At 53.7% G+C, this 22,584-nt stretch overlaps 1 protein-coding gene across 1 annotated transcript in view; it reads left to right on the forward strand.

The window, feature by feature from the left end:
* Positions 1–22,584, forward strand: part of DNMT3A (DNA methyltransferase 3 alpha) — a gene marked incomplete at its 5' end in the record, with an annotated part of 75,710 nt that overhangs the window by 18,487 nt on the left and 34,639 nt on the right. The window contains 3 exons of the mRNA XM_034657303.1: positions 8,480–8,750; positions 14,753–14,796; positions 15,247–15,393. Of these exons, the coding sequence (XP_034513194.1) occupies positions 8,480–8,750; positions 14,753–14,796; positions 15,247–15,393 (462 nt within the window). The remainder of the gene's footprint in view (positions 1–8,479; positions 8,751–14,752; positions 14,797–15,246; positions 15,394–22,584) is intronic.

The raw sequence follows: 22,584 nt of genomic DNA on the forward strand, positions 1-22,584 counted from the left end.
TCATGTGTTTGAAGGTGTGAGGAAAACAGGTCTGTCACACATCTTATGGGGTGAGAGACCTCTCTTGTAACTGTGCCCTGCACAGATTCATATGCCCATTCCTGCACCTAATCGGTCAAAGCAGCACTTACCGATGGCGTCCAGGACCGAGAGGCTGGCTGCTGGTCTGGTCTCCAGGTGCCAAAGACATGTTGTGGGGGGAAGGGATCTGGGGAGGGAGGTTGTGTTTTGAAGTCCAGGGCAAAGCGGGAGACTTTCCTACCTGGGACCTTCCTGAACCAAGGTTTGGAGGGAGGACTGTGCAGGGGGGCCGGGGGGATGGGACTGCGTGCTGACTGGTGTGGCTGAGCGCCTGAGGGTTTCTTGTGTGAACATGTTAGACCCTGGTTGGAGAGGTCATTTGCAGGTGGCCTAGGGGGTTTACACTTTATCATCTCAGAAATATGTTTACCTGGAAGGTTTCTGAGGGGGTGGGGGAGTCATGTTTTGGGAAGCTGGGCCTGGCATCCGTGAGCATGGTGGGTCGAGCATGAGAAGATGTGGGGAGACAGGGGGATGGGAGGGTACCAGAGCCTGCTGGGAGGAGGCAGTGGGGGACAGATTCGGCAGGGCCTGCGCTGCTGGTTGCCGCAGACCAGGGAGAGCAAGGGGAGAAAGGAGATGTTTCAGGCCTCAGGGATGGCGTCAGTGTTACTGTCAGAGATGGAGACTTCTGGAAGAGAACAGATTTGGCAGGGGCCCTTGCGGAGGCCACTCTAGATAGCCGGTTTTCGTAGGGGAGCTTCTCAGTGAAATCCCAGCATCTCCATTTTGTTTTTCCAAAAATCCCCATTGCTTTTCATCCCTCCCTGGTCCCTTCCTTGGAGTCACACATTCCAGGGCCACCTCCAGGGAAAGTCACGCACTCCCCCTGGGTCTGGCCTCCCTGGGCTTCCTGGGAGCCTGTGGCCTTCCCTGGAGCCTGAGCTGCTCCTGCACCACTCTGCGGCTGGGACTCGCTGGCAGGTGCGTCTGGACAGAGCTGTTGACGCTGCTTTTCTTTCATCATCCTCGCCTAGAGAATTGGGTGCTTTTCGGTCCTGCCACCTCGGGAAAGATATAACCGAACTGGAAAAGCTCCAGAGCCCAGCAGCTAGCTTGATCAAGGGGAAGGCAGTGCTGCCAAGTGAGGACAGACGAAAGAGATTACAGCTTTCCAGTCCGGAGAGACAGAGGCTAGCGGGGATATGATTAAAGCTATGAAATCATGTTGTGGGGTGGGGCAGGGGGAGTGCACCCCAGTGCGGGCATGGCGGGGTGGGGAGATACCCATTTGAAGCTTTAGAAAGGTACGTGAAGCATAGAAAAGAAAACCCCATTTCCCAAGGTGGGTTTCCTACTTACCAAACCCCAGGCATGGATGGTAGAGGTTGGAAATAGAAATCACTTCAAAAGAGATTCACTTAAATGTATGGATCTTCTATACATAATGGCTTGTCAGAGGGAGCCTCCAGCTCATCCTGAAATCCTTTGAGGTTGACTTCAAAGAGCACAGCCAGGCCCTCTTCCAGGTGGACAGGTGTCCCAGCTGGAAGTGGAAACCCCAGTGGCTTGGCCACCACCAGGCATGCTCATTCTTGCGTCCACCTGCCATGGCCAGCAGAGGCATGGACTGCATGACCTCTGACGCTCTGCTGGGCCCTGAAGTTCTCTCCTAAAATCGGTGTCTGTCTGTCTGTCTCTCTCGGGCACATGCACATATGGTAGAGAGATCTCTGGGAGGAGGGAGGGAAGGCAGCTCCCCGCCCAAGTGGCGAGGAAAATGGTGAGACCCGGAGGGCATGCCCAGGCTTTCCAAAGTTGGCCCTCTTTGGTTTCTGGTCCTACTGTCCCTTCATCCCCCTGGTGGCCCTTTTAGCTGCTCCACCAGGGAAACGGAAATCGGAGGTCCTAGTTCCAGTCTTGCAGCCCGACTCCATTCACTCCAGGAAGGCTGAGCAGGGAGGCTTTGAGGACCTCTTTTGGGAGCTGGCACAGGGTGGACCTCTCCCGATCTCCCTGCCTCAAGGCCACTTCCGGCCAGTCAGAAGCCAGGCTGCCAGCAGAAGGGGCTGCAGGAAGGCCTGGAGCAGAGGGGAGGGGGGAGCGTGGGCCCAGCGCCAGTGCTTGTGGGACAGGCTGCCCTGCTGTTTCCTGAAGCTAGAGTCAACCTGGGAAAATCCAGGGCTTGGTCAGGGGCTGATGGGCCTGCAGTTCCGAGGAGAGGGAGACTGTTTATGTGTTTTTGTTGACATGGCTTTGCCGCATCCCTGCACATCTCCCGGGCTGTGTCTCCGGGAGGTGGCGCACCCCTCTGTGTCTGTGTGTGTGACTGTGTGTCTTTAATCAAGAGGCCAAGGCTGGCCGGCTGCCAGGGTTCCCGGCTGGCACGGAGCTGAGTGCTGCCAAGGGCCTTAAAGGCACAATGGTGGTAACACGGGGTGGGAGGGGCTGCCCCACATCTGCCGGCCTCTGGGCCTCCCTCCCCAGTGCTGTGCTAGGATGTGGCAGAGAAGGCCCCTTCTAGCCACAGCCCCTGGCCTCCAGCAACGCAGGGAAGAGCAAGGCAGGTGCCCAGAGCCAGCCCTGGACCCTGGCTTGGACTTCCAGGGGCTTCCAGTAAGAGAAGCTGGGCCCTGGGCCTGCCCCCTCCACACCTGGGCCCAGGTGAGCCTGCACGCAGCTGGTCCCAGACAGCTGGTCCCTGTACCCCGGCCGCCCCCAGCGAACGGGCTCCTCTGACCACAGATGTCTGGGCCTTGTCTCTTTTGTATCGTTTCCCTCATCTCTTATTTGTCAGGTTTTAATTTTTTATGTGTAAATATTATTATTATAATAAAGGTCCTTTCAAAAATCACTTCCTTATTTGGAGGCTCAGCACTCTGCCTGACTTTGGGAGACGAGGCCTCACCTGGAGAGGGTGGGGAGGGTGTTCTGGGGTCCAGTCCAGACTTCTAGCAGAGAGGGAGGAGGGCAGGGGCTGGGGCCTGGACAGGTTTACTGCTGAGGGTTGCTTCTCGTTTTGCCTCCGGCTTTTCCCTGCAGTGGCTGCTGCCAGGGAAACAGCCAGCGGCCTTTCCCTGGCCCTGCTTAGGCACATCAAAGCCTCCTTTTCCTCCTTGGAACCCTTGGGATTTGAGGTTGGGTTTTTCCAGAGACTCAACCCAAAGGGGGAGCCAGCTTTCAAATGCCCTTCTTGTACCTGGGTCACTCTGGAAGCTTTACCACTTAGAAGGTGTGTGACTTGAGGCAAGCCTTGGACCTCTTTCCTCGGAAAAGTGAGCATGTAACACTGCGCATCGGGACAGTCGTGATAACGACATTAATCGATTGTGTACCCGTATTTATGTCGGCCGCTGTGCTGCGTGCTGGGGGGCTGGAGGTGGGGTGGTTGGAAGGGAGACAAAAAATAAGTAAGGCAGAACTCACAAGTCTAGGAGGGAGACACGCAGTGAATAGTGAGGTGCAGGAGAGGAACGCTATAATGAGATAGGGTGTGGAAAGCCCTGTAAACACACGGTGCCTGCGGTGGGCCGGGGGTTCAGTGACCATGCAGGGGACTTTACCCCCACTCCTTCGCTGCCTGGCTGGGGGACTGGGGGGGGGGGTTAATATTTAGTGGGGACACAGTTTCAGTCCGAGGCGACGAAAAAGTTCTGAAGATGGATAGTGGTGACGGTTGTACATATACTTAATGCCACTCAGTTGTACACTCGGGAATGGTTAAAATGGTAAATATTATGTCATATATATTTGACCACAACTTTTTTTAAGGTTATTTATTTATTTATTTTAAAAAGGCTCTTAGAGAAAGGCAGTCTCTGGTCAGTGCGCCAACCTTCAGCCCTGTTGACGTCTTGGGCCGAATAATTCTTCCGTTGTGGCTGCCGCCGTGTTCTAGTGCAGAGTTCAGCAGCATGCCCGACCCCTACCCACTGGAAGCCAGCAGCCTCCCCACCCCAGTGTGACCACCACAAGTGTCTCAGACACACAACCAAAGCAAAAGTGCCTCCAGTGGAGGACCGCTGCCTTCCCCAACTTGGAAGTAGCTGCGCACAGGGGAGGCCTGAGGTGGGGGTGGCGGGCAACAGGGAAGCAGGAGGCAACTGTCCCGGGTTGGAGGGGTCTTGCCTGCATAGAAGGCAAAGGTCATCAAGTTCTGAGGGACCCCAGGGGGTGGTGGGCAGAGTCTCAAGATCCAGAATGGCCAACCGGATATGGGTAGGTGCGCAGAGGGCAATAGGATCAGGCTTTACCCAAAATCTGTTGGCCCACCCCCCAGCCCCACCCCCAGGGAAGAGAGGGGCACTCATGGCCATCATTCCCGTTCTGCCACCTCTGCTACCCCCGCCCCCCCGCCTCACAGGTGAGAAGCGAGGAAGTTGAAATTGTCACCTTCAGCTGCTGGTGGTGGCTTCCAGAAGGACCAGGGGCTTCTGCTGCTCCCCCTCCCCCCACAGGGAAAAATGAGTGTCTCAGGGTATGCTGTCTCCTTTCAAGGCAACTGTAAAATAAAAGCAAACAAAAATAGAATTTTAAACAGTTAACTTCTGACGTGCAACTAAGTTGAAACTCCCTGTACACACACGAGCAAGATGTTCTGAGTCTTAAGCGAGGCCGAAATTCAGGAATCAGTTCTGGATACTGAGTGCCCACTGGGCGCCCTGCTCCTGTTCCTGCTGAGTCTAGCCTAGGAAACCAAAGTCCCTGCCTCCAGGAGTGGACAGGCCCAGGGTGACGGGGGCCAGGAGGTGGCTGAGAGGAGGGGGTGAGGTGGGGGCAGAAGGGCTCAGGTCTAGCTCTCCTAGTGGCTTCCAGGTGTGGAGTAGGCTGTTCTTATCAGAGATGCTCCCTTCTGGGTGAACCCAGCCCCTCTGAGAGATCTGGACAGGTGCTTCAGTCCGTTTGCCTGTGGACCTCCTTCCTTCCTCTCAGTGGTTTCTTACCGGTGGATCCAACCTGCTCAGTTGCCTGGGCCCCAGAGAGGGAGACAGTGAGGGTCCGCTGCTGGCTGGAGCAGGCCGAAGGGGGTGTGTGTCTTTTCTCTCTTTCTTTTCTTTTATTTTTTTTTAAGATTTCATTTTTAAGTAATCTCTGTACCCAGTGTGGGGCTCAGACTTACAACCTGGAGATCAAGAGTCACACGCTCCACCGGCTGAGCCAGCCAGACGCCCCAGGACGGGAGGGCTCGTGAGGGCTGAGTTGGGTCAAGGGCTGGCCTGGGCGGGAGTCAGCAGCTTCCCTGATCCCAGAACCTTGGTTAACACAGGGTCATCTAGAATCAGAGAGAGTGGCTCAGTTGGGAGGAGAGGAGGTGAGGACGGAGGGGATGGGGGGTGGATTTCAGCAGGCTGAGCTCACCCTGGGCAGGAGCTGTGCAGAACACTTCCCTTCCCCTCCCTCGCCCACCCCTGGAAGGCAGGTGGGCCTCAAGCTGCTGCAGACTGGGGTCCTCCAGGGCGGGCCTGGGAGGGATGCTTGATCAGCGTGAGTGTCAGAGCAGGTACTCCTGGCTTTCTCTGCTATGGAGCTGGCAATCAACAGGAAGTGAGTCCCAGGGTGAGAGGAGGCCATGTGGTCCCCAGGCAGGAAGTTAGTGACAGCAGAGTTATCTCAAGCAGCTTAGTGGGGCTGGGAGCCTGCCCCAACTTCAGGTGTCTGTGGGGCAGGTGGTCAGAAGGAAAAAGGACACGGCCATGGGAAGAGCTTGGCTCTGACCTGAATTTTCCAGCCTGAGTTGGCCAGGGTCCCCCCCAGACCACCTCCCTGACGGTGCCACATGTAGATTGCTGGGATACCCAACACAGCTGGACACTGGGGTGGCTGTAGGGGCCTGACCATGCCCCACTCTGCTCGTGCTGTCTAGAGGTGAGAGGATTTCTACCAGGGGCGTTCTAGGCCAAGGAACTCTGTTGGCTTGAGCTGGGAGGTGGGAAAGGCCATCTCAGTACTGGACAGAGCGTGTCCCAACACTCAGGGATGGAGGCTAAGGAGAAAGACAGGGCCTACTTGCTCACTCGCATTCCTGTGTCTGACCTTCTGGGTCTGCTGGCTTCAGCCCTCTGTGCCCAGGGCTAGGCTAACAGAGGACTTCTTGCCTCTGCCAGAAGCCTCCTCTTTCTCTTGCTCCAGCCCCTACCCCCACCTGCCAAGGACTGCACACCTTTGCAGCTTTCCCTAGGAGCTCCCCTTCCTGGAAGCAGACGTGCCCCGAGCTACCTCACTCGGCCAGGAAACAGCCTGGCAAGTCCCTCTGATCGCCCTTAGGCTGCTCTGTGTGCCTGGAGCCGTGTCCAGGGAAGACTCTAGTTTTTATCTTTGCTTTTTTTTGGTTTTTTTGGTTTTTTGTCCCCAAGGTCCTTGTCCCTATTTGCCACCCTGTGGTTCCTCAATAGACAGCAGTGGGCTCAGAGTTGGGGATATAGACCTTAGAGCAGAAGCAGCCTTGCGGATTGCTAGTCTGTGTGGGGAGGGAGCCCAGCGCTCTCTCAGGCTGTCAGGGTACGCTGAGGGGTACAACTCTTTGGAGGGAATTTGGCCTGTCGACTCACACTTAGGCAGGCCCTCCACCAGCCAGCCCACCTCTGGGATTCGGATCACAGACAAACGCAGGTGCACAGAACTGTAAGTTGAAGGGGTTCATTGCAGCAGAAAGCAAATCGGCCCAAAGTTCTGCTATTAGGGAACTGCCTGAATAAATTACGGGGCATCCATTCAATAGCATGTTGAGCAGCTGTGAAATAGGAGACAGATCCATATGCACGGGTATGGAGAGATGCCCACTGTGCTTGTTAAGTGAAAAAGCAAGTTATAGAACACTGAGTAGTAAGACGCCCTATTAGAAAAAAAAATTCTGGATCTGGCTGTGTGTGTGAATCCATGTGTGTAAACATGTAACTCACACGTGATTGTAGACGCATAGAAACAAAGTCTAGAAAGGATCCTCACCAAACTGAATAAGGGTTTACCTGTGATTTTGGAGGTAGGGGATTGAAAAAAGGATCTTTAACCCTTTACCACGACTCATTTTTGTGTCATTTGAGTTTTTATATGTGTCTGGCTTTTATAAACAGAAAAAAAAAAAAAAAGACTTAGATGGAAAAAACCTCAGGGGACTAGTCTAGGCGTCTCACCTTATACCTGGAGCCGCTGAGGCGTCCTCCTGAGCAGCGCCCTTGGTGAGGCGGCAGGCCAGCCGCGTTTGCCCTTCCCGAAGGCCTGCCACCGATGGAGCTGGGCGGGAGTGCTGAGGGCAGCCTCATGGCCATGGGCGTGAGCGCAGGGGGTGCTGGCCTCTTCCGCCCCAAGAGGGCACCTCCGTTCCTTCTGAGGTACCCTAGCCTACTTGCCCCCCTCAGGGCCAAGGACGGAGTGCTCACCATGCTCTCATGCCCTCACTCTGTCCTAACAACCCGTGTGACCTTGAGCAAGTCACGGAAGTCTCTGAGAGCCTCCTCGGGGAGGTCGAGTGGCTCTAAAGGGGTCATGGTGAGAAGGAGCCTTGCCCACTATGCAGTGGCACTTATGAAGGACAGTTATGATTACTCTTGCTGTGATTCTTATTACCTGGACCTGTAGCAAGTTCCATTCTTAGAGTCTGGGGATGAAGGGATACATTTCCTTCTGGAAGGGGAACGTGAGACCACATGCCAGGGTCCAGAGCTGAAGGAAAGAACTGCGCTGGGCTTTGGGGCCCAACAGAATGCTTATTTGGGAGGCCTCCTTTGACCCTTCCGCTCCAGTCGGCAGCTAGTCCCTGTTTGGGTCTGGGCCTTGAGAGGCCGAAAGGAAAGCTGGAGGGATCTGGCAAAAGTCAGATCAGAGTTTCAGATCAAAGGTTACCAGAATTGATTGGTGGCACTTGAATCTTCTGAGGAGGGGTCCTGATTCGAAGTAGGGAGAGTGTGAGGAATGTTTGTTTTCAAAAAAATCCTTGATTTATTTTTTTGTTTTTAAGTAAGCCCAGTGCAAGGCTTGAACTCATAACCCTGAGATCAAGAGTTGCATGCTCTTCCGACTGAGCCATGCAGGTGCCCCAGAATGTTTGTTTTCACTTGCTTATATATGTATTTTTTTTGTCACTTATGTATAGCGGAACGTTTGTTTGTAATAGGGGCTGCAGGGTAGGCTTGGAGGCCCTGTGTCACCGCAGGGAGTGGGGGTGCTGGCTGCCATGAGTCACAGCTGGGGCAGTGAAACCAGGCTGGCAAACCTGCCTTCATTCTTCTTCTGCTCCTTACACCCGAGTCCACAAACCCTTTGACTTCAGGGTGTCGGGCCTAAGGATCCCTTAAAACTGAGAGCAAAATTGTGTGTGTATTTGCTTGCGTGGACGCTTATGTGAACAAGGTTTTCTGGACAACAGGTGCATAACTTTCATCAGAATTTCAGAGGGGTTAGTGATCCTGAAGAGGCAAGACCATGGATCTAATCCTCCCCTCCTGTTTCTTCATCTTTCTAGGTGGAAAGCAGTGACACGCTAAAGGACCCCACAGTGACCTCCAAGTCCCCGTCCATGGCCCAGGACTCAGGCCCCTCAGAGTTGTTACCCAACGGGGACTTGGAGAAGCGGAGTGATCCCCAGCCAGAGGAGGGGAGCCCTGCTGGAGGGCAGAAGGGCGGGGCCCCAGCGGAGGGAGAGGGTGCGGCTGAGACCCCGCCCGAAGCCTCCAGAGCCGTGGAGAATGGCTGCTGCACCCCCAAGGATGGCCGAGGAGCCCCTGCAGAAGAGAGTGAGTCCTGGGCGCAAGGGGCAGCCTCTTCTGGGATCTCCAGGATTCCCCCAAGGGCTAGAGACTGGGAGCCAGCTGGCCCCAGGAGGCATGGGAGCTGGAGGTCTACTTGCCAAGGCTGTACCCTGAAGGCTGCTGGCTGAATGCAGCCTGCACACATGTTTTATTTGGCCCATGTAGTGTTTTAAACATTTTAAAAAATTAGTTGCCAGTATTTAAAAATCAAGAAATATCACATAAAAATCTGGAGTTCTGGCTTCTCATGGGAAAAAAAAAAAAAACAAAAACCTAGATCTGGCAACAGTGGGTTTATAGAACGCCAACAGTTGCAGGACTGGGGTGATGGCTCTCCCCCCACCTGGCCCCCCACCCCTTCGAAGGCTGGTTGTGAGCCTCAGTTTCCCTCAGCCCTCACCCGGCCTGCTTCCTCTTCTGCAAGACCTGCAGCTCTCCGGTACTGCGTGTTGTAGCACCTGGCCTGGGTGCTCCAGGCAGCGGATGCCCTCATAGCCGGGAAAAGCCCAGTTAGCCTGCCCCAGCACAGAAGTCTCGAACCCACCACAGTTAGCTGACTCAACTCAAGTGTGGTTGTACCTGAGCGGGGTGAGGGCAGGGTGGAGGGGGGTGGCCAGTACGCCGCTCCAGCCCAGGACCCTTCCTCCCCAGACTTTTTGGCCTTGCCCTGGAGTCCTGGAAAATTGCCTACTTTTCTCTTTAAGGTTAAGCCAGTGATTTCAGGGCCAGCCGAGCTGTAAACATGTTAGTAATGAGGACAACTAGCATTTGTATGGGGCTTCACAGTTTACAGAGCGCTTCCTCATATATTATCACATTTGATCCTCCCGGGGCCCTGCCAGGCTGTTTTGCATATGTGCATTTTAATTCCAAAAGTCTTCCTTCCAAGTGTGTATGATGGAATGAGTAAATCGATTAATTGGCATAACTTATTTTGCATGGCTCCAAACCCAATATTCATGCAGGGTTGAAAGCATTTCCAGAAAAGAGATTTCCAAATTTAAAAATATATATATATATATTATTCATTTATTATTCCACTAATATTTGTGATGTTCCCATTATGTGCAAAGCTCTTTCTGAGGTACTCCGTATTTGTTGTCTTAGTCCTCCAAACAATCTTCTTCAAGAGGTATCATTATCCCCATGTTAAGGCAGAAAAAGCGTGCCACTTAGCGAGATGAAGTGACTTGCTCAGGGCCCCCTAGCCTTAGGCGGTGGATCCAGGATGCATTCTGTCTTGGTCTCTGGCTTCGAAGTTGGTGTGCCCTTCCGCTGTCCCCCTCTGTTCTGCAGTAGGGCCTGGGGCAGGCTAGCCTGGAACTGCCCAGAGCTCCTGGCCTCACCTGAGTGCCTTGTAGGTAGGCCCTGACATGGGGCAGGAGTGTTCAAGGGGCCAGAGTGGAGGGAAACCAAGGAGAAAAGGGAGATGAGACCCCATCCCTCCCACTAAGAAGACCAGATATTCCAGAGTGGAAGCTGGAAGCCCATCAGCTCCCCCCCCCACCCATGTGCTGATTCCTGGGACCCCACCACTGACTGGCAGTAAGCTGCAGTCCTTCCTGCCTGGTGGGATGGAGCTGTAGCTCTAAGGCCCCTCTTAACCCTTGAGGGTTTGCTTTCACTTTGGAATTTCCCTGTCTCCACTTCTGTTTGTTCTCCAGAGTTCCTTCTTCAGTCAGTCAGTAGGTGTTTATTAAACATCCATTTGGGGTGTGTGTCAGGATCTGGGCCAGGAGCTAGGGAACCATCATGAACAAAAACCTGGTTCAGGGACCTCACAGTCTGCTGGAGAGACAGACATTAATGAAAAATTCACATTGAAAGGCGTGTGATTATACAGGGAGATAGGTTCTCTAAGAGAAAATAAACACGGTTCTATGAGGAACTGTGACCAGGGAAACCCCAGCCAGCCCAGCCTGTTCCACGGGAACGGAAGGATGACTGGGGGTTCACCAGGTGAGAGGTGGTGTGGGAGGGAGTGAAAACAGGTACAGAGGCTCCCGGGTAGGAGGGAGCAGGGCACCCAGAGACCTGACAGAAAGCAGCAAGGCTGCAGAGGAGAGAGCAAGGGAGAAGGGTGTGAGAGCTGCCAGGGCCAGGGCAGGCCTTTGAGGACACCTTGGGGCTGGCGGTGGGGGGAGTGACACGATCTGCTTTGTGTTTTGAAAAAATCACTTCGCGCTCTGGTTCCCAGAATGGAACAGAGGGTCTGGGAAGTGGCGTTAGGGGGCTGCTGCAGGCGTGGAGGGGAGGAGGGCGGCTGTAATGAGGGGGCAGCAGAGGTGGAGAGAAGCGGGCAAGCGCCAGGAACGCAAGGGGAAAGGGGAGAGATGGTGTCGAGGTGACTCCTGGGCTTGGGATTTTTGTACATTGGGAGGACCTTCTTCAGAATCTTAGTGCTGAGTGTGGCAGGCAAACGCTCCAAGACTCCCTGACCTTCCAGTAGCCTCAGAACACTCCTTGTGACGAGCTTGTGGGCCTCAGAGCTGCGGGGACCCCTGAGATGCTGAGACTGGTGAGGTGCTGCCCGGGGGCGTGGGCGGTGGTCTGCTGGAGGCTCGGCTGCCTGGCCCACAGTCAGCCACACAGAACACATTCGCAGCTGCTTAGCTCCAAGGAGGAAGGAGACTAAGGCCCCAGGGAGGAAGCAAGTTGACCATAGTCTCCCTTCCGTTCCCCTCATTCCAGGTCTCCTCTCAGAGGGCCCTATCCATTTCCCCCGAACCCCTCCCATTAGTTCCTATACAGGAAAAACAGAGGACTTAAAGGCAGCGTTCCTGTGCACACAGGTGCCCCAGATCCTGATAGTACAGCCAGGAGAAAGAAGGAGGGACAGGGGAGATGATGAGTAATCAGGACAAGAGCCACCTGGATAGGCAGGTGGTGGCCTTGGGACTGCTCCTGCACTCCTAGCATGAATGCCGCCATGATTATAATAGAAACGATGGTAATATGGCTTTCTTTTACTGAATATTGACTATGTGTGGAGTGTCTTACATCCTCACTACTCAGAGTGGCCCGTGGACTAGCAGTGTTACCTGGTATCACCTCGGGAGTTAGAAATGCAGAATCTCAGGCCCTACCCTAGACCTGTGGAGTCAAAATCTACATTTTAAAGAGATGCTCATGATTTCGATGCATATTAAAGTTTAAGACGCCCTGCTGTTTAGTTACATGTTCTATAGTTTAATCTTTGTGATCAGGTGAGGAGTTGTCCCCATTTTTCAGATGGGGAGACTGAGGGTTCAGAAAGGTTAAGTTACTTACCCAAGATTATACAACTAGTAAAGGACCAGATTAGGGTCAACACAAAGCCCTTTTCTGCTGAGATGGAACACCCATTATTGGGCTAGTGACGCCCTCTGAGGCAAGCCTGGCCTTAGCCTTGTCATGGAGATTTGGGTTCTTTTTAAAGGAAATTTGGGGTGGCCCCCAGCTGAGTATAGGCTTCAACGGACAGGTAAGTGTTGGAAGCACCCTGGCCTCTCCTGCCCCCTGGACCTGAGATACTCTAGGGTCATGTCTGAGCCTGCCAGGGCCACCCCGGGAGGCACACAGCCACCTGGCCCGCCTGTGACCCTGGGTCTGGGCCAGGAGCAGATGGACTGCAGAGGGAGTGTTGAGAGAGCAGCTGACCCTCCTTGACTCAGGACAAGTGCTGCATTCTGAGGCAGCCTAGTTTGTTGTTTTGCTGGGCCAGGCTGGAGAGTGTGTGTGTCTGTGTGTGTGTGTGTGTGTGTGTGTGTGTGTGTGTGTGTGATATCACTCAGTGGGCATGTGCAGAATCTGTCAGGGAGAAAATTCTAGAAAGAAACCAGTTGGAAACTGCACAAGGAAAAGTAATTCTGTTTGGGGGAGCATGGGGGCCAGGAAATGGGGAAGGGGGGAACATGAAGGTGGTGGAGGGCACCGTGAACGGGCTTGGCATTCAGGAGCCTTGAAATCAGATTTCAGCTCTGTCACTAAGTCACTCCACACCCAGCCTCAGTTTCCCCACTGGCAAAATCTAGGGGCTGGACAGATGCTCCATCATCTCTACAGTTCCCTTCAACCCTGACTTTCTTTCATCCGAATTAATAGATGATTTCCCATCATGAGATGCCCTGGAGGGATCCCTATAGGAAACGTTTGCGAGGTCCGTGGGACCCCGGGCCGCGGCCTGGTCCGAGGGCGGGCGCCCCCTTCTGGCAGCCCAAAGCCTCGCCCGGACAACGTTGCAGGTCTGAGAGCAGGGGGGATAGGGTGGGACCCCGGGGGCGGGAGGGGGACCCGGCTCCAGGGACCCTGAGAAAAAGTCGGGGGAGCTGGCTGTGCTGAGCGGAAGCACGGAAGAAGAGACAGCAAGCCCGGGTGAGACATCCCTTAACGAGCCTGTCGTGTAAAGTGTTAGCGAGCACCCCGCTGCCACCACGCGCGCCCACGACAGACACCCACGACAGACACCGGCGCTTCCTCCCCCGCGCCCCCCCGCGGCAGCCGGCGGCACCGTCCCTGTCCCTGTCGCACGGCCCGCGTGTGTGCCCGTGCTGGCTGCCGGGGCCCCTGCGAGCGCCGGCCCTGCTTCCCCTCCGCTGGGCTCCGGGGGCGCTGTAACCCCCGGACGGCCCCTCCCCCGGGGGCACATACTAAGAGCCCCAGGGCTTCTCTAGTAAGAGAGAGGGAAAGAAACTTCCTCTCTGGGGCCTGAGGAGGCCTTCAATGCTGTGTCTGGTTTCCGCTTCAGAGCCAGGAGATGAAGTAGGGGCTGTTTTTTCCGTTTTTGGCTCCCCCACCCCAACTACCATGAGCCAGCCTCAGTGACCTTCCTGCTTTGGGCCCAAGCTCAGTACTCTCGGCTCCTGAGAAGTTCAGGGGCCCAGGTGAGAGGAGGGCTCACCGCCCCCCCCTCCCCAGGAAGCTCTGGAAGGCATAATTACCCCAGCCTCACAGCCAGGAGCAGCTAGACTGCAAGGTGTGTGCTGGGCCTGGAGGGCATCTGGGTGAGGACCTGAGAGGACCAGGGTAGGAGCACGGGGATATTCTGGAGAAGTGTGGCTGCCCTCTCGTGTGGAGCCTGGACAGGGACAGGGAAAGGATGAGACTCTCCTATAGACAGAACTTCTGGGGCTTCTGCCCCCAGGGGAGCCGTTCCTTCTAGGAACTGGAGCCCGGGCCCAGTTGAAAAGCCATGGAGAAGAGGAACAGAGAAATGCCTTAGGGAAAGGGATCCAAACTAGTATTTATTGAGCACCTACTGTATGCCAAGCCCTGCTCCAGGCACTCAATGTTCCCAGTAACTAAAGATTTTAGAACAGTTGGCTATCTTGATTCAGTGAGAAAACAGACTAGGAGAGGTTACAGGGGTCACACAGAAATACCTGGAATCAAGTCTTTTAGAATACAGGTTCAGAGACCTGAGAATGGGGTGGGGAATGGGGGTACAGAGGTAGGTATCAATAACAGAACCACAGTATTGAGAACTGCAGAAGGACCCTAGAAATCATCTCCAGCATCATTGTTTTCCAGATAAGGAAACTGAGTCTCAGAAACAAAGTTACTTCACCAGTCTTGCTCCAGTGGCCCTATACCCCACTGCCCCCCCAGGACATCTTTGCCTCACTCCATAGAAGCGTACAGCTCCCTTCCAGGGCAGGGGGAGGCTGTGCCGTCTGGCCCCTCCTCTGGGAAGGGAGCGGTTCCTAGATGACCCCGTTTGTGTGCCTGAGACAGTCAGTGGGCCAGAAACTGTGGCCCTGGCTTTTCTATTGTTCCTTTGGATTTGGGCCTCTAAACCTGCCCCAGTCCCTTCTCTGCTCTAGGCCATGCCCTGAGTCCTTGGGGCCAGCATGGTGCCTAGCACATGGCGGGCCATCAGGTTTGACACATGAACAACTGAATGGTTGGAGGACCCTTGTCCCTGTGGCAGGGACCCCAGGCACGAGGTGGGGCCTCTGAGCCACTCCTGTAACTCTGCCGACAGTCCCTTTGTTCTTCCCTCTCCACAGGCAAAGAACAGAAGGAGACCAACATCGAATCCATGAAAATGGAGGCAAGTGTTTTCCTCAACCCCCAGGGGCTCTGTGGATCCTGATTCTAGAAGAAAGCCACGTCTCTGACCAACTGTGGCGAATGTGTGTGAGGGGATCGTGAGGTGGTCCCGTCCCCTTCTTTACCTGTCCCTGTGTAAGGAGGAAAGGAGATGGGTGTGGAGGTTAGAAGCCCCCCAACAGGGCAGCCAGCTGGTCCCCCTCGGAGACCAAGCACCTCCCCTCATGGTTCACATCCATGTGCCCCCTCGCCCCGTGGCTCACTTCTCCAGCCCAGACAGGGCCTTGCCCAGCACTTGCAGGGTTGACATCTCTGGCCAGGAGTCAAAGCTCCTGTGTTCTGTCGAGGTGAGTGCCTCCTCAGTTTCCCCTCAGGAGGAGCAAACCTTGCAGTGGGACTGCCAGTGCCCATCTTAATGCCAGTCTGTCTCTCTGTCGTCTCTCTGTCCTAGGGCTCCCGGGGCCGGCTGCGGGGTGGCTTGGGCTGGGAGTCCAGCCTCCGCCAGCGGCCCATGCCGCGGCTCACCTTCCAGGCGGGGGACCCCTACTACATCAGCAAGCGCAAGCGGGACGAGTGGCTGGCACGCTGGAAAAGGGAGGTGAGGTGCCTTCTGGCCTGGGCCCCAGCCTGTCCCACCCACAGAATTGGAAAACCAGAAGTTAGCTTCAGCCACCCTCTGGAGCTGTTGTCAGGCCCTGGCTGAGCCTCAGTTTCCCCTTCAGGTTAACCTCTTGCACTTACAGGGAATTGCTTAACTCCTAGGCAGTGACTGGTTTATTTTTTTGTTCAACAAGCATTTATTGATCACTTACCATGTACCAAGTAGCATACTAGGCTCTGTGCATATGTAATTCCCAGCCTCGTGGAGCTGACATTCTGATGGAGGAGATAGAACAAGTAAAGACAGAACAGTAAAGGAGGGGCTGAAATAGAGGATAACAGAGGTCTGCTTTAGGTGGGGTGGTCAGGGGAGGCTTCTTGGAAGAGGTGGCATTTAAGGTAAGATGTAAAGGAACAGGAGAGCTGACTCCGATCTGGTCACTCCTCGGTCCTTCATTCTCCACTGCCGCAATGCCTCTTGCTGCTAAATCCCTCTACTAGCTCGCTTCCACCCCTAACCCCCCTCCCCCCGCTACCCACAAATCCCATGGAAGGTATCTGGTGAAGAGCAGGCTGGGGTAGAATGTTCTAGGCAGAGGAAACACCACAAGCAAGACCCTGACTTGTTTGGCAAAACGAGAGACCAGTATGCCCAGTGTGAAATGAGCGAGGGAGAAAGTGGAGTCAGACAAGACTGGGAGGTGGGCAGGGATCCAACCACATGGGGCTCTGCAGGTCTCAGCCAGAAGCTGGTGTAATTCTGAGTACATAAAGGTTTCTGTGCAGAGGAGTAATGTGATGTGCAATGGAGACAGGGCAGATTCAGGATGTATTTTGGAGATAGAATCAGTAGGGCTTGCTGATGGATGGGAGGAGTGAGGGAGGGGAGGAAGTGGAAGGACCCAAGGACAACTCCCAGGGGTCTCACCTGAACTGTCCAGACCCAGTGGTGGTTGTGCCAAGTCCTCAGATGGGGAAGACTAGCAGGGGAGCAGGCTTGGGACTGGCGGGAACTGCCAGTTCCGTCTGAGAGGCTGAGATGCCTGGAGCCTGGGGGGTAGGGAGGTCCGCGCTGCAGATGCAAAGGTGGGAGGACGTCAAGAGTAGAGGCTGGTGTTTAAGTCCAGAGAAACCGATGAGCTCACCTAGGGACAGGGAGAGAGAAGAGCCCAAGTCCCAGGGTCGCATCCACAGAAATCCCACCGTTTATGGGCCGTGTAGCGAGGACTGCAGGAGCCGAGAGGCATGCCTGTTGCCGCTGACAGCCTGGAGGTAGCTGGTGACTTTTCTAAGAGAAGCTTCCATGGGAATGGAAGCCAGCCCATGGTGGGCTGCAGCAGTGACAGGTGAGGCCATGGAGACTGAAAGACCAAAGAGACAGCAGCCCGTCAAGCCCGATGTGTGGGGCTGCTCTCCTGTCTGATCTGCAGAGACAAGGTGGTGGACCTCTGGCACCAGGAAGGGAGCGGAAATGGCACGAGTTGCCACCATCTGGGGCTTTCACCCGAGGCCTACAAAGGAAGGTGTTATCCCGTTTCCGTTGTGTGAGAGTTTGCTCTTAAAAAAGTTCAGAACAAGGTTGGGGCTTGGCTACTTGACTGTTTCCAGTTCCTTCGGGATCCAGGAAGGCAGAAATTTCTCTCCTGGAAGAGCCTGGAAAAGGGGCAGCCTGTCGAAGGTCTAGGAGAAGAGAAGCACTTGACCCTAAGCACGAAGTGTGGTATAGGATGAAATTCAGGAACCTTGGGACTGCTCTTGCCATCTGGTCAGTTGCCTACTAATCAGTCCCAAACGGCCAGCAGGGGGGGCTTTGCTTTTTCCTGCTCTCCCTGAGCCCTGGGGCCAGAAGCTAGGCAGAGTGACTTTTAGACCTGGGACGTTCATAAATTCTGCGGTTCTCAAACTATGCTCCCCTGAAGAAGCAGTATGGAAGCCTGCCCTCGGCTGCCATAGAAAAGGGGATCTTCTCCCAACTCGCAGGAAAAATTAAGATAGTAGGTGCATTTTCTTGATTTTAAGATTTCTACTAAAAAATGAAAAAGACTTTATCATGGCCTCTTGTAGCATACACAGAAGTAGTGAGAGTGGTGTGCTGAGCAAACCCCCACGTACCTATCACCCAGTGTCAACAATCATTAAAAGCTTTTCTAGTAAATTTTAAACGTTTGGCATCCGCTTCCCCACCCCCAGCCAAGAAAGGTAATCAATGAGCATTAACAGAAAAACTTAAAAAGTTGATTTAATTGAAAATATTTTAGGTGTACGTGACTTGAGATGTTGAGACCTGCCCCTGCCCCCAAAATATATTTTCTGGGGCGCCTGGCTGGCTCATTCGGTCGAGCATGAGACTTGATCTCTGAGTCATGAGTTCAAGTCCCACGTTAGGTGTAGAGCTTACTTTAAAAAAAAAAAAAAAAGTATACTTTTTGCCAGTAAAACTGTTCCTTCCTTATTTATTTTCTATAACTAAGATGTCCATAGAGAATTCTGTGACTGCCAGAACAGATGTCAGAACTGCTGGTCACCTTAATCAGACTAGGGGGGCAGGGGCTGCACTTAGGCGCTGGCCACAGGGTTGGGCCCCATTCAGGCTTCCTGCCGCCCTCTGAGGCCTGGCCCTGGTACCGTACCCGCCCGCCTTGGGCTGAGCAAAGGGTCTAGAGGACAGCTAGCTGCAGGTAACAGCAATGTTGGGGAATCCCAGGTCGCTCTCAAGACTGCCAGGTTCCCTTCAGACTGAAGAGTGTTAACTGTCCCCAGCAGAGTGGCTTACCAGAGGTAAGGAAACCTGTCCACCTCTGTCCACCTCACCTCGTCCCCTGGTGTTGGACCCTATCTTCTGACATGGCCTCGCTCGGCCTTCCTGACCTTGGCCCTGAAATTCTTCCCCATTTCCTCCAACTGCACTTCTCAGTCTCCTGCTCTGTCCTGTGACAATGGCATCCCCAGATCTGTCCCTGCCTGCCTGCACTTATGTGCTCTCATAGATCCTACTACCCGCCTTCCTCCCAAAGAGACATCTCCCCTCCCAGAAGCATGGTTCCAGCAGTTTCCTAGGCAGTCGCTTGAAGGCCCAGCCAGCACTTCTTAACCTCAGAATACAATACCTGCTCTTTAAAACTTCCTGCAGGGCACTGTTACTGGGCAACCAGAACCCTCCATGTCTGAGCACTGTGTAAGATACTGGGGGTACCTAGTTAGAGGATTCCTAGTTATCCCAAGATGGGATGAGGGTTCAGGGCACCCTCAGGAAGAGCGTCGCCCCAGGGGACTTAGATCAGTTTTGCCCAGATCATCCTTGCATCAGCTTTTGGCTTTTAAGGCATGAACTAGAATTTAGGGAAGAGGGAAGAAGGGCATCGAAGAAGGGCCTTGCAGCCTGTGCAAAGGTTCTGGGGCACACGGCAGCATGGCCTTTTCAGGATCAGGAAGGGAAGTTGGTGGTGGAGCACAGGATGTGGGGCCTGAGGACTGTGTTGTCCTGTCTTGGACAGTCTGCACCTGCTCCCTCCCTGGTTCACAGGGCCTGCTTCCCTCAAAATACTCCCTCAGCTAAATTTCTTTTTGCCACGACACCCTTGTCAGTCCAGTTACTGAGTGAGGTTTACTCTTGACTTTTCCATCTGAGATTACCTACCTCCCCGCGCTTTGCTCCCCTAGAAAAAAATGTTTAAGAAGGCTTAGGATATCACAAAAAGAATGAAATTTAAAGTAACTGGGTGAGGAAAATGAGACATTTGCTCCTTCCCTGGGGCTGAGGTGAGGATTCCGACTGGAGGTGGGAAGCTGTTGTCTTCTGTCTGTCCCATCACGTATTCCCTTCGCTTCCTTACTAATCCTTTTAAGGACTAAGCTGTGCTTGAATCATGACCAGGCCCTGCTATACAGCCTACAGTGGCTCCCCATTGTCTCCCTCATGGTGCCAGAAATCCCCTGGCTGCTTCTCAAGGTGTCAGCTTTCGCTGTGACTTCATCCCACCCTGCTTCACTACCATTCTCTAAGAGAAAGGTCCTCTAAGAGGGACCAGTCCCCGCTTTATATTTGCCTCTTGTTTCCTCCGTGCTTCTGTTCCCACTTGGCTTTCTTTTATCTATTTGGCAGTAGTGAGTCCAGGAGGCTCTCGGTTCACACTGACCCCCTTCTCTGCACCCCACAGCCCCTACTGTTAGTATTTTTGGACTTAACGCTCTGTAGTATTTCGTAAGGTATTTTTCACCATTTCTTATGTGTTAATCGCGTCTTCCCCCATCATGCCTAGTCTGATGTTGGGCAGGGGAATTAGCCTCAACAAGCGGCGGTGGGTTGGCCACGCAGTTGACAGGTTGGTGAACGTGGACACCTCCTCAGAGAGCTCAGGCCCGGGATTTCTGCCTTGAGGCCCCAAGCCCTTGGTTTCCATGTGGTTTTTCCAGAGGCGCTGACAGGTGTACCTGGAGAACAGCACGGGGCCAGGGGGCCTGTGTGGTTGGATTTTCATGGATAAGGTGGTGCCCTGATTCTCGTTCACCCTGTGCTCCTGCGGTTTTTTCCGGGCCTCCGCTGTGCTTGAGCCTGGGGGAAGCTGCCCCGCCCTGGTGGGCAGAGCGGGCCGGGCCCTGGCAGCGGGGAGGGCAGGCGTGAGGCAATTCCTCCTCCCAGGGGAGGGCAAGGCCTAGGCTCCTCTTTCTGGTAATTAACGGAACAGAAGGACCCAAGGGAGTACTCTGGGCTTAGGAAGGGCTTCTCACATGCGTTACTTCGTTGGTTCTCCCCACTGTGAGGCAGAGGGGGTGAGGAGGGCTAGTCAGGCAGCTGGAACAGTCATCCAACCAGAGGGACTGTGGACGCCCAGTTTGTACCACTGCTTATGGTTTTAGGACTCGCTTGTAGCTGGGGTGTTATGCTGTCAGTCATCTCTTCCCCCCGGCCCGATTCTAAGTTCTGTCAAGGCAAGGATACCATGTCCCGCTGGTCTAGGATCTGCTCTCTTTCCTGGCTCCCATCCTGAAGGGAGGGACTCAGGCCTCCTTACACCTATGGGATGCTTCGTGCATATTCAGTAGTGATGATGACAGATCATCTGTGGTTCAAGTCTAGTCTCTCCTCCCTGTCCGTCCCCATCCTACATCAGGCAGCCGGGTGGCCCTACAGGTAGCAAAGCTTTCATATTCCTGAAGGGAAGTGTGCCTTTGGAGGTGAGTTCAAATGCTGTTGGTGACTTCCCAGAGGTGGGACCTTCAGCATCACTTTTAACCTCAGCGAGCTGAGGTCCCTAGGCTGGCTGGCCTTGGTGATGCCGGGCGCTCCCGGGCGTGTCTCATGTCCTCCCGAGCAGCACTTGCCCGGGCTTGCTTTCTGCCTCTCCCCACCCCAGCCTTGGTAGATGCAGGCACTCAGGGCACCTCTGTCCCCAGGGCTGGCATTCGGGAGGGGCTGGGTAAAGGTGTGCTGAATGAACAAATAATTCTAATCTCAGAATTGTGCGGGTTAATAAAGTAATTCTTAACATCTAAAGCTCCTAGGGCAGGGCTCGCATATAACAGGAGCCCGATGATTTTTGAAATGATTTTAAATGACACAAGTATTACACAAGTACGTTCTTCTTGTGAGAGAGAAAACCTCATCCTTCCCCCATGATTTTAATTCCAGCAGCAGAGCTGCCTGACGTTGTTAGTTTGGTGCCTATACGACATGATTTTTTTCTGTCCCTTGTTGTGTGTATAAATATATAGTTTTGCTTCACAGTTGCTTTTGTTTCTTTTCCCTTTTTACATAAATGGAACCACAGCTCGGTTTTTCACTGACAATAAGTATCAACAGTCTAGCCATGTGTTTATGGTTCTGTCCCACCGTATGGACCACCATGATTTTACTTACCTGTTCTCTGAGCGGGGGGGCGTCCATGGTGGTTGTAGTATTTTCCTGCCTGCGCACCTCCCGTGGTGAACATCCTTGGTCATGCATCTTTGTGCATCTGTGTTTCTCTACGACAGAGACCCAGAAAGAGAAATGCTAGGTCGAAGGGAATGTATATTTTGCATTGGGTCAGATCTGCCAAATTGCCCTGCAAAAAGGGCAGGCGCCAATTTACGCTCCCATAAACAGGGTATGAGAAGACTTCCACCTTTGCCAACATCAATATTTTGCTAATCTAATGGGTGGGAAAAAAACAGTATCTTGTTATGATTTTAATTGGCATTTCGCAGATACTAAGTGAGGCTGGACATCTTTTCATATGGTTATTGGCCATTTGTGCTGCTGCTTCTATGCGCTGAGCAAATGTTGCTTCCTATTGCTTTATAACCCCACAGTCTCAACAGACTGTGCTTCCTGTCCATCCTGGGAAGAGCAGCCTGATGTCCAGAGGGTCATCTCCTGCTGTGCTCTATTCAATTTAATAAGCAATCACTAAGCGCCTACTAAGTGGGGGGCCACTGTGCTGGGGGCTTTGGGAATAAGGAGATGAATTAGGTGTGATCCCCTGGACTTTAGTACAGGAGACATGAGAAATGGTGGCAACGCAAAGTAGACCATTAAGGACTAAAACCAAATGATGAGCAAAGTATGTGGCTAGTAGTTTTAGGGTGTTGTGACCAGCAGGCCTTCTTCACTTATCCACCATATATACATTAATGACAACCCGAGCTTTTGCAGGATGGCCTCAAAAATAACATCTCCCTTTAAGGAGGTGGGGCCATTTGGGGCAGGCATGACAAGAATACTTTACCAAAAGGCTGAGCAGGTTTTTAAACGTATGCCTGTGACAGCCTGTAATCAGAGTGACTTCAGGGCTGCTGGCCTTTAGGATGGGCTGTGAAACTGTCATCCTAGAGGCTCCCATGGTCTCCTAAGTGGGTGGGCCATTTGTACACTGGGGCGTTCACTTCATCCAGGGGCACAGAGGAGAGCTCATAGAACAACCCTCACTTTTTAGGGTTGAGAAAGCAAGCCACAGGCTGGCGGTAGGAGTGAGCAGGGTCTAGCGGCTGGCCACATCAACCCTGGAACCAGGAGAAAGGGGTCGGACTTGACTGAGCACCTATCTCATGTCACACACTGTGCCAAGAGCATTCACTTTCACCCCAGAGCTAAGATGTGATCGAGTGAATTCGTGTATTGGGACCCGCAAAATTGAGTCTGCTCCAGGGGCCCAGCCCAGGGCAGACATCTAAACCTCAGTCCATCCACGCTATGGGAAACACCTGTCTC

Source organism: Ailuropoda melanoleuca, chromosome 4 (assembly GCF_002007445.2).
Source record: "Ailuropoda melanoleuca isolate Jingjing chromosome 4, ASM200744v2, whole genome shotgun sequence".
NCBI classification, from domain to species: domain Eukaryota; kingdom Metazoa; phylum Chordata; class Mammalia; order Carnivora; family Ursidae; genus Ailuropoda; species Ailuropoda melanoleuca.